This window comes from Myotis brandtii, unplaced genomic scaffold, assembly GCF_000412655.1.
Source record: "Myotis brandtii unplaced genomic scaffold, ASM41265v1 scaffold493, whole genome shotgun sequence".
NCBI lineage: Eukaryota > Metazoa > Chordata > Mammalia > Chiroptera > Vespertilionidae > Myotis > Myotis brandtii.
The window spans coordinates 3,388,177-3,398,515 of NW_005368827.1; the positions used below are offsets into that span (position 1 = coordinate 3,388,177).

A 10,339-nucleotide genomic window follows, 5' to 3' on the forward strand; every position below is an offset into this window, starting at 1 on the left:
TGTGTTTGGGGATAAAATAATGAATCAAACATCATAGAGCATCAGTTCAGTAATTGTCTGAAATCCTGATTTTGTCTGTGAAAGTGGTATTGAGTGTCTCATGGATAAATGTGGCAGTTGCTCCTTCTAAAAATCAACTCCATTCCATCAGAATCTTGCTCAGACAGCACAACACAATGCTTCTGATGCCATTTTAGCTCTTTTGGGGCATATTTTTTAATCTATAAAAACTCTCAGAGTGCCCTAGTTGGTTTGGCTCAGTGGATATAGCATCTGCCTGCAGGCTGAAGGGTCCCGGGGTTGATTCTGGTCAGGAGCACATGCCTGGGTTGCAAACTCAATCCCCAGTAGAGGGTTTGTAGGAGACAGCCAATCAATGATTCTCTCTCATCATTGATGTTCCTATCTCTGTCTCCCTCTCCCTTCCTCTCTGAATTCAATAAAAATATGTTAAAAAAAAGATAAAAAGAAAAACATAAAAAAGTGGTGGGCTGGATTTGGCCTAAGGGCCAGTTTGCTCACCCTTGAACTTTTATGACATATATGTAAACATGTGTAAACTGTGGTTAGCTAAAATAGATATTTTCAAATATCCAGGGAAACATTTCAAGAATTTAATATGTGCATTTATTCAGGAACACATTAGAGATATAATGTTCCAAATTTCAGAAGGCATGTCCAATGTCCAATGTACCTAATTCATCTTCTTAGATTGAAATGTAGCCTAACCTATATGATGATTTTTAAAAGAGATGTGCAATATCTTAGGACAGCAATTTTCAACTATTTTCATCTCATAGCACATATAAACTAATTACAAAAATTCCGTGACACATCAAAAAATATATATTTTTTGCTGATCTGAAAAAATATAATAGGCATAATTTTGATTCATTCACACCAGACAGCTATTGTTGTGTTGGCTGTTGTCCTTTTTTTATTGGACAATCTAAAGGAAAAGAGGTCAGCGCCCCTGATTAAATAGTCAGGTATTACACGTTTTAAAATTTCTTGTGGCACACCTGTTGAAAATTGATGCCTTTGGATCTTATCAAGAAAGATGTATGTGATAGGACTTTTTTTTCTCCTCTTTTCAAATAACATCTCAGGAAAAATTTGATTTTGTTAAAGATAGTCTAAGATTTCTTACAATATATTTCATTAGAAGTCCATAAAATCTTCCTTGATTACAAACCCTTTCAGATAGCTGTATTTTTTTTAGAAGAGACCCAAAATGGAGTACAACATTGCTTTGGTTTGCAAGAAGCTTAGTAAATCCCAGAATAATTTTATGTTGACATTAAAATCACAGATATGGCTAGTTCTTTTAGTCACATTAAAATTTAGATGCATTACTGAAAATATGTCATATCCTGGAAGTTACGTGAAGGACACATATGTACACAAAACCTGAAATATGCTGGAGCTTAATAATGATTTCCAAATATTTGCAAACAAGATTAGATGGATGGGTGAACAGATGGATACATGGAAGGGTGGATGTGTGAATGGATGAATAAATAGTTCTCCTAGATACACAGCATGGATGAGTAAAATCTGATTTGTGTGGGAATGCTGTGATATAAGATTTCCTAGGTTATTCCAATCATGTGTTTTAGATCACATAATAAAAGTCAGGATTTTAGCCCTGTTCTGTGGAAGGTATACATAGATAGTGGAGGAGGACAAGGTTAAAACGTGTCAGTGTCTATCAAACTGAGAGATAACACTTATCCTAACAGCATCGTTTTTAGTGAAAATTCACTTTTTATGAACAGCAAAAAATAGAAGTCCTGATTCCTGTCAGCTCTTGTGAATTTCACACCTCAATCTGAATATTTGTTTCCATGTCTCAATTTTCACTACTTTTTCCCCTTCTTTGCTTTCCACTCCTCCATACTGCATCATCACTGCAATGAAGACTCACCCCACTCTGTTTATTTTTTTCAGGGATTATACCAATATTTTGTGGTAGCATCTTTTTGGTTATTGAGCACTAACTCATATCACCTCTCTTTTGAATTTTCTTTTATTTGCTCTATTAAGGTAGTAATATGCTCATAAACTGGAAAAAAATAGAAAGGGGGAGAAGTTTCAATATATGCTAGGAAACAGTAAAGTGGATGTGAAAATGGGATTTGGAAACTAGAATAAAGATTTGGATCATCTTTAAATTTCAATAGTTATAGGTTTTTGTTGTTGTTACTACTAATCAAGGGCAGATAAAAATTAGCTCTTACATGCAGTTTAAGCTCTACCTTTGCTTTCTTCTCCCATACCATTAAGAGGCCAATTGTCAGCTTCCTGGCTACTATAAGAATCGATATCATAGCATACTGGTTAAATACCATACCCAATCAGATTTAAAGCAATTAGTGGCATGGTGATTTGCAAAGTACTACATTATCTTCAGCAGAGTTCCTCAGCAATATAAACTAAACTTATATTAAAACATATTGGGAAGCAGAACTTTGGGAAACGTAAAAAAAGTCAGAGAGAAAATAAAAAGTTTCTTTGTAAAATATATTTCATAGCTATGAATTTTAATTTTCTTGCTTTTTGTTCTGTATTTGGGGGAAAAATCAAAGGAGGAAAGTAGTTAAAAAGAACTATAAAAAAAGAAAGAACTATAAAAATGTGACAAATTTAAATATGAACATCTGCATTCCACAGAAAAAAAGTGAGAGAAAAATTTGACAAACATTTCTTTTAACTCAGGATTTTTTATGAAGTGTTTGCACATTATCTCTCCAATTTCGAATATAAATTACAGAATAGCTAATGCATTCTTGTTATTGTGTAGTTTGTGTCATCTTATAATTCAAAAGTTGGAGCTTATTTTTTCCTTTCTTATAGAGGCTGATTCAAACAGGAAAATAACTCCTAAAAAATTCTAGATATAAAAAGCATACTCAATGCTTTGAATAAAATTGGACTGATGATCAATGCATAAAAATTGGCTGATCTTTAAGTATAATTCTTTGTTAGACTATAAAATAATTGTAGATGTTATATGTATTTATATACCTATATACTTTGTAAGAATACAGCTCTTATCTAGCAAATACTTTAGATATTGACTGAAAGAAAAATGGGATAAAAATGTGAAAGAAAAAAATAGTCTTTTCTGCACTTTTGAATATACTATTAAAGCCAAATGGTTTGGAAGAAACAAATCATAAGATGATGTTTGCTTCCCAGTTACATCAGAAAACCATAGAGTGAAGTGTCAAACTGGGAAAAAATGAAATTGGTGCTTGAATGTACCAGTTGTAACCAGAATTTGATGAATATAAACATATTCCCACTATCAAATCTTTATTTTCTTAATCAGTGACCTAGAAAACATTAAATTATAGGTTCTACGAAAAGTGTGGTGGGAAAAACAAACAAACAAACAAACAAAAAAACCTAAAACATCTGACTATCCTTCAGAGCTCTGACATGAAATTATCAGCATGTCAGACATGTTTATTTCATATATTAAACTTTAAAAAATAAAATTTTAGAATGTTCAAAAGAAAAAAAAAGGTGTCTATTCAAACAGGACACATTTTATTATCTGTGAGTTTGTTAATTGAGTGTGGTATTCTTGCGGTTGCCTTGGTGGGTTGGTGCCTGTGGTCTTGATCCGGTATCTAGAAGGGTTCAGAAATCTGGAGAAGGTGCTGTGCATAAATTAAATAAGAGTCCAGAGACGAAACATAATTTTGAAAGGCATTATAGGAAGTCAGAGAGGATTTAGCTAAAGGAACTAAGTTGTTTTTGTGTGTGTTTTTTTCATCTCAGGACCCCTTGCTTTTTATTAACACAATTTGTCCTAAGGCAAGGTGGAGATATACACTTCAAAGGGTAGGGTTAGGTACAGAATCCATTGTCAGATTGCAAGAATTTGCCTACGGCTGTTCAGGTGTTTGGCCAGTAGGAGGCAATAACATGTAGATTAAGATGCCCTGAGCTGTCCTGACTGGTTTGGCTCAGTGAATAGAGTGTCGGCCTGCGGACTGAAGGGTCCCAGGTTTGATTCCGGTCAAGGGCATGTACCATGTTGTGGGCACATTCCCAGTGGGGGGTGTGCAGGAGGCAGCTGATCGATGTTTCTCTCTCATCGATGTTTCTAACTCTCTATCCCTCTCCCTTCCTCTCTGTAAAAAATCAATAAAATATATTTATAGTCACTCAGTGTGTGCGTGCACTTCCGGGACGCCCTGCATTGTGCTTTTCAGGTTTGGGAAAATGCCCTCAGCCATTCCCAACAGGTGACAACATATGTGACTCAGCCTTTGTTGAGTCCCCAAGTTCCATCAACCTTTTGATGAAACTCTTGCAATTATGTCATGCTAGAATTGGCTTCCGGCAGGTTGGGGTATGATAAATGGGTGAAACCATTCCTCAGAGTTGATTCTCTCATATACGTTGAACAGTCACTCTGGGGTTCACTGTAGTTATACTGAAGAAAAATTCCATATATTCTTTAATCTCAGAGACTAGCTATAAAAATAATAAATGACAAAGCAAATAGATAATTATGAATTGTGATAAACACAGGAATATATGTGATAGAGACTTACAGAGCAGAGGTGGGGAGGTCTATATTTAGGTGTTGTGGTTTGAGAATGTCCCACTGAGTGGATACTAGTTAAGCTGAAACCTGGAAGACGACAAGAAGGCAAGGCAATCCAGGGGAAAGCAGAGTCCAGGCACAGTGGGCAGCTTGTCCACGAGTTACGAAGTAAGAATAAAGTTAGTGTTTGAAGACACGAAGGAAGTCAAAATGCCTGGAACAACTAGAGTTGCAAAGAGATCTAAAAAAAGCTCAGAGAAGGGCCAGATCTACTGTCTCTATTGGTCAGCAGTTTACTGTTGCTGCATAACAGATAGTCTCAGAGCTCTCAGGAGCAAAAAGTAAGGAGCATTTCTTTCTAATAGATATTAGCTCCACTGAGGTGTTTCTGCTTTGGGTTGGCAGTGGTGGTGACATGCTCCTATGTCTGTCTGAAACATGTACTTCTCATGGCACCAAGGGAAGCCCATCCTACAAGCACATTTTAAGACTTTGCACAATAAAGGTAGCATCACCTCAGTCCAACAAGTTAGATAGTGAGCTCTGAGGCAAGCAATGAAGAGAGAAAACTATAGTAAGAGCAACTTCAGATACACTGCAAAAAACAAGAACCATGTCTCATATCGTTGTAACATATAAGATGCTCCCCCCAAGCTTTCTGGCTTGAAAATGTCTAACTCCCAGTTCTGGCCTCTTTCCCTCTAATCACATTCTTAGATTTAATCTTCTCCACCCAGTTGCTGAGCTAATCCCATTTTTCCCAGAGGAGACCCACCCTTTTCCTCCTGGGAGGGACAGAAGATGCAATCTCTCCCTTTGCCCTCTAGGATGGCACTGTCTGTCCTCCAGCTGGTCTCCTTTTAAATCCTAAATTCAGCCAGAGAAGAGTCTTTCCATCTCTCTTCTTTCCAAGAAAAAACACCCATCTGTTACATGGCCCTGGGTTATTCACAGGGTTCCATTAGGATGGCCCACCACCACCCTACCCAGCCCTGACCCTGCTTCCCATGGAGATTCTTACCTGACCTCCCTCAGAGAAGCCTTGGGGTCTACAGGGACAGCCACATTCTCACTTGCCCACCCCTTAATCCCTGTGGAGCTCATGATCTGCTATGTTACATGACATAAAACCTCACTTGATGCATGGACACATTTCATTTGTTTTCTTTGGGGATGACACCAAATGGTGTCAGCTGTGGGTGCTGGCTGTTTTAACTGTGGATACATTTGAATTACTTTAATGTGGCCAAAGACCCCCAGCCACCATGCTCTCAGGTTGTGTTTTTTCCTGTTTAACATCAGGAACCCATTACACCTTCACTGTCCCACCCTGAGGATGACAACTGGAAGTCATCCGTCAATCACAGTCAGTGTCTGTGGAAGGAATCCATGAGCCAGTCCTCAACCCTGTCCCTCCCTAACTTTCTCTCAATCCATTAATCTGGAGAGAGAAAATAATCCCAATAAGATTAAGGGATGGAGACTGAGGGTTCTGATTGGATGTTAGATTTTGAGAAGTTATATAAAAACCTCAGGCACCAGAGGAGAGATTCAGAGTCCTCCAGCTCGGCAGTCAGTGCCCTGGTTCTCCACCAGGTCTGAGATCTGAGCCCCAGCCAACCCAGTCACAGCAGACGTTTCGGAAGGATTCCTTTCTGAGCACCTTGAAGATGAACATCCAGACCCCACCCACACTCCTGCAGCTGGCAGGACAGAGCCTGCTGAGGGACCAGGCCTCAGCCATCACAGCTCTGGAGTACCTGCCGGCTGCTCTCTTCCCGCCCCTGTTCATTCAGGCCTACCGCAGGAGAATCTGGGAGCCCCTGAAGGCGATGGTGCAGGCCTGGCCCTTCACTGTCCTCCGTCTGGGCTGCCTGTCAAAACCGGCCCCGGATGAGGTCTTAAAAGCCGTGTTGGATGGGCTTGACGTTCTGTTTGCCCAGGAGGTTCGGCCCAGGAGGTGGAAACTGCGGGTGCTGGATTTAAGGAAAACAGGTGACAACTTCTGGAGGATGTGGTGTGGAGACAGCACCCAGAATTGCTCACTGACGGGACCAGTGGCTGTGCACAGCTCCAGCCCCAACATGGAGCACCCCTTGGCTCCCTTGGAGGTGTTCCTAGACCTTAACTTCAATGAAAGGGACGGGGATGCATTTCTCATGTACATCCTCCAATGGGCCCAGCAGAGGGAAAGGTTGGTACACCTGTGCTGCAAGACCCTGAAGATTTCTGAGGTGCCCTTCCCGAGGGTCAGAAAGGTCCTGGATAGGGTGCAGCTGGACTGCATCCAGGAGGTGGAAGTGAACTGCACCTGGGACCTGCCCACCCTGGGGACGTTTGCTCTTTACCTGGGTCAGATGAGTAACCTGCAGAGACTCTCTCTCTCCTACATTCACATGTTGACAGAGGAGGAGTGGGAAGAGGAAGAGGAGGAGGAAGAGGATCAGAAGTGGGAGGATCAGGAGTGGGAAGAGGAAGAGGATTGGGACAGCAAACAGCAGGAGGAGCAGCGATCCTTTTCCCAATTCCTCTCTCAGATGCGCAGGCTGAGGCACCTCCGGGACCTCAACATGGACTCTCCCTCCTTCCTCAGAGGCCGTCTGGACCAGATGCTCAGGTGCCTGCAGACCCCCTTGGACAAACTCTCCATAACACATTGCCAGCGGCTGACGCATTCAGACCTGACACACCTGTTCCAGTGCCCGAACCTCAGGCAGCTGAAGTCCCTGGATCTATTTGGCCTCAGGCTTGCAGATTTTAGTCTTGAGCCCCTCCGAGCTCTGCTGGAGGCAGTGGCACCCACCCTCCAGGACCTGAGCCTGGATAACTGTGCGATGGTGGACTCCCAAGTCGAGGCCATCCTGCCTGTCCTAAGCTGCTGTCACCAGCTCAGAGACTTCACCATCTCTGATAACCCCCTCTCCATGGCCACCATAAAGAAGCTGTTTTGCCACACAGCTGTGCTGCCCAGTTTAGAGAGCATACTGTACCCCATCCCCCTGGAGTGTTACAGGACCCAGGGGACTGTGGATATGGAGAGACTTGCCCTGTTTTGGGATGACTTAGTGGCGATGCTGAAGGAGTTAGAACATCCCAACACCATCTGTCCTGGCACCAAGTACTGTCATTAATGTGGCAACAGTAAAATTTATGATGTGGAGTTTTCATGACGTGTAGCCATACTGTGCCCCTGTAATGACCCTGCTCAGTGGGAACACTCAGAAGAAGCTTTGTTCTGGTCCCTTGGAAGCTGTAATATAGAACCGGGTGCATTATGCAGGGGGCACCCACGTTCCAGATTCAAGCTCCTGTGAATGGGGAAAGGAAGGGACCAAGCCTGGGTCCACGATTACAGGGGCACATGCACTATCATTTAAAAAATAAAAAAGGGGGAATTTGCCGGAAGCCGGTCATTCCTTGCTGCTTGACACAGTCGCTGCAGGAAAGAAACATCTGCACAGCATATGTTTCAAGGGACCTGGCATATATAGCATACTGTTCTTAATATGTTTGCTCTCCTTAGCGCCATGTGTTTTAACCAAGGTCACCTCTCCGAGAGAGAAAGGTTGTTTCCCCAGGTAGGGATTTTTCCCTGAAGTTAGGGAGGGGATAAAACCCCTTAACTAAGTGCCAGGTGGGTAGTTAATCACTTTAACTACAAACAATCATGCTTAAGCTACATAATCTTTACTCCCTGGAATGAAGATAAGAAACGCCCTAACCTTTGCAATAGAAATTGACAGGATTAAAATCAACTGGTATAAATACAGATGTAACAAGACAATAAACACCAGAACTTCGCTGGAGATCCTGACCAGAACCTGGCTGGAGATCCTGGCTAGAGATCCTGGCTAGGCTGCTGATCAACTGAAGGCTATCTCTGTGTCATTCCTTCTTCGCCAATTCCGTCCACACCTTTGGGGGACCCCTGGACCTGCTGGGGTTGGACCCCAGAAATGGGACCTCAGTGACCAAGTGTCCTAGAATCAGAAATATGAATCTGAATTGGTTGGGGAGGGGAAGAGGTATTTGAGCTCCAGCTGCATTGGTAGTAGTTAATCCTGGGGTGGATGATTGTAAAGGAATGATCAGAAATAAAGACAATTTCAAAGGCCAAAAAAAAAAAAGATGCCCCCCCCCAAAAAAAAATGTATACACACTTTAACAGTTGATAGCTCACTTTTGAAAATGAAATGTGTTTTAATAAACACTGCTTTTATAATTATTCAAAATGTGTGTATACATTTTTTGGGACACCCTACATACTTATGACATGTGGCCTTATACTTAATAGTAACTCAAAATATAGTCTCAGGCAGTGATTTTCAACTGGTATGCCACAAGAGGCACACTGGAGTGCTGCAAGAATTATTAAAACATGGTTATTTAGTCAGCGGCACTGACCTCTTTTCCCTTAGACCAGTGGTTCTCAACCTGTGGGTCGCGACCCCTTTGGGGGTCAAACGACCCTTTCACAGGGGTCGCCTAAGACCAAATTTTCGATGGTCTTAGGAACTGAGACACCACTCCTCTATCCATCTCCAGGCGGGTCCGCCCACATGCAGATACGCCCACATACAAGTACCCCGCATATTAAAGGGTCACGGCATTAGGAAGGTTGAGAATCACTGCCTTAGACTGTCAAAAAAAACAGACAACTGCCAACAATAGCCATCTAATGTGATTGAATCAAAATTATGCCTTTATTTATTTTTGTCAGATCAGCAAATACTAGAGGCCTGGTGCATGAAATTTGTGCACAGGAAGGAGGGTGTCCCTCAGCCCAGCCTGCACCCTCTTGCAGTCCAGGACCCCTCGCTCCTTACCACCTACCTGCTCACTGCTCCTTACCTTTTAGCTCATTGCTCCTTAGCGCTGCCACGGAAGTGGGAGAGGCTCCCGCCACTGCCGCTGTGCTCACCAGCTATGAGCCCAGCTTCTGGCTGAGTGGTGCTCCCCTTGTGGGAGCTCACTGACCTCCAGGGGGCAGCTCCTGTGTTGAGTGTCTTCCCCCTGGTGATCAGTACGCATCATAGCAACCGGTCATTCTGGTCATTCTGCCGTAACAGTTGCTTAGGCTTTTATTATACAGATATTTGTTGTTGTTGTGCCACAGAATTTTAGTAATTAGTGTAGGTGTGCCATAATATAAAAGAGGTTAAAAATCACTGGTCTAAGGCATTGAAAAATAAGGAACATGTAATCCAAAATAATAATAGCATTGGTTTTTGTTATTTCCTTTACTAGTGGGAAAATTCCTAGGGTCTTTGTAGTGAAAGAAAATGGTTACTTGCGAGCTTTGGCTGCGCACAGTTGCCAAGTGTCAGTCATCTACACAAATATCATCAAACATAAGCAAAACAAATTTCAGTAGCTACTGGAAGAACAGCAGTTAGGTTATGTAAGTAACTTACTATGTGCTAAGCTGAGTAAATATGTATGAAGTACATTGATCAGTGTTAAGCACACACTATGTGTTATATTTAGCCTGTAAACTTATCCTTGTGATAACTGCAAATACAGAGAAATTGAAAAACCAAAATAATTTTGAGTGGGATGTAGCTGCTGACTGGGAACAATACAGATTAGAATCCCTAAGTATCTAACTCATGAGATGCATGACCAAGATATGTGATGGCATTGTATTCTATAATGTAGTGTTTTTGGCTTACTTGTATATATGTAGTTTATACTCAAACAGTTTCTCACAGCATAATAAAGAAGGTTTTTACACTTTAAATTCCCCCATGAAGATTATCTGAGATGGAAGGCTAT

The 10,339-nt window shown here is 41.7% G+C and overlaps 1 protein-coding gene across 1 annotated transcript; it reads left to right on the forward strand.

Annotated features, from left to right (window-relative positions):
• Positions 1 to 6,234: 6,234 nt before the first annotated feature.
• LOC102260741 (PRAME family member 9/15) lies at positions 6,235 to 7,695 on the forward strand. The gene has a single exon (XM_005876643.1). The coding sequence runs from the start codon at positions 6,235 to 6,237 to the stop codon at positions 7,693 to 7,695; it is 1,461 nt and encodes a 486-aa protein (XP_005876705.1).
• The last annotated feature ends 2,644 nt before the right edge of the window (positions 7,696 to 10,339 follow it).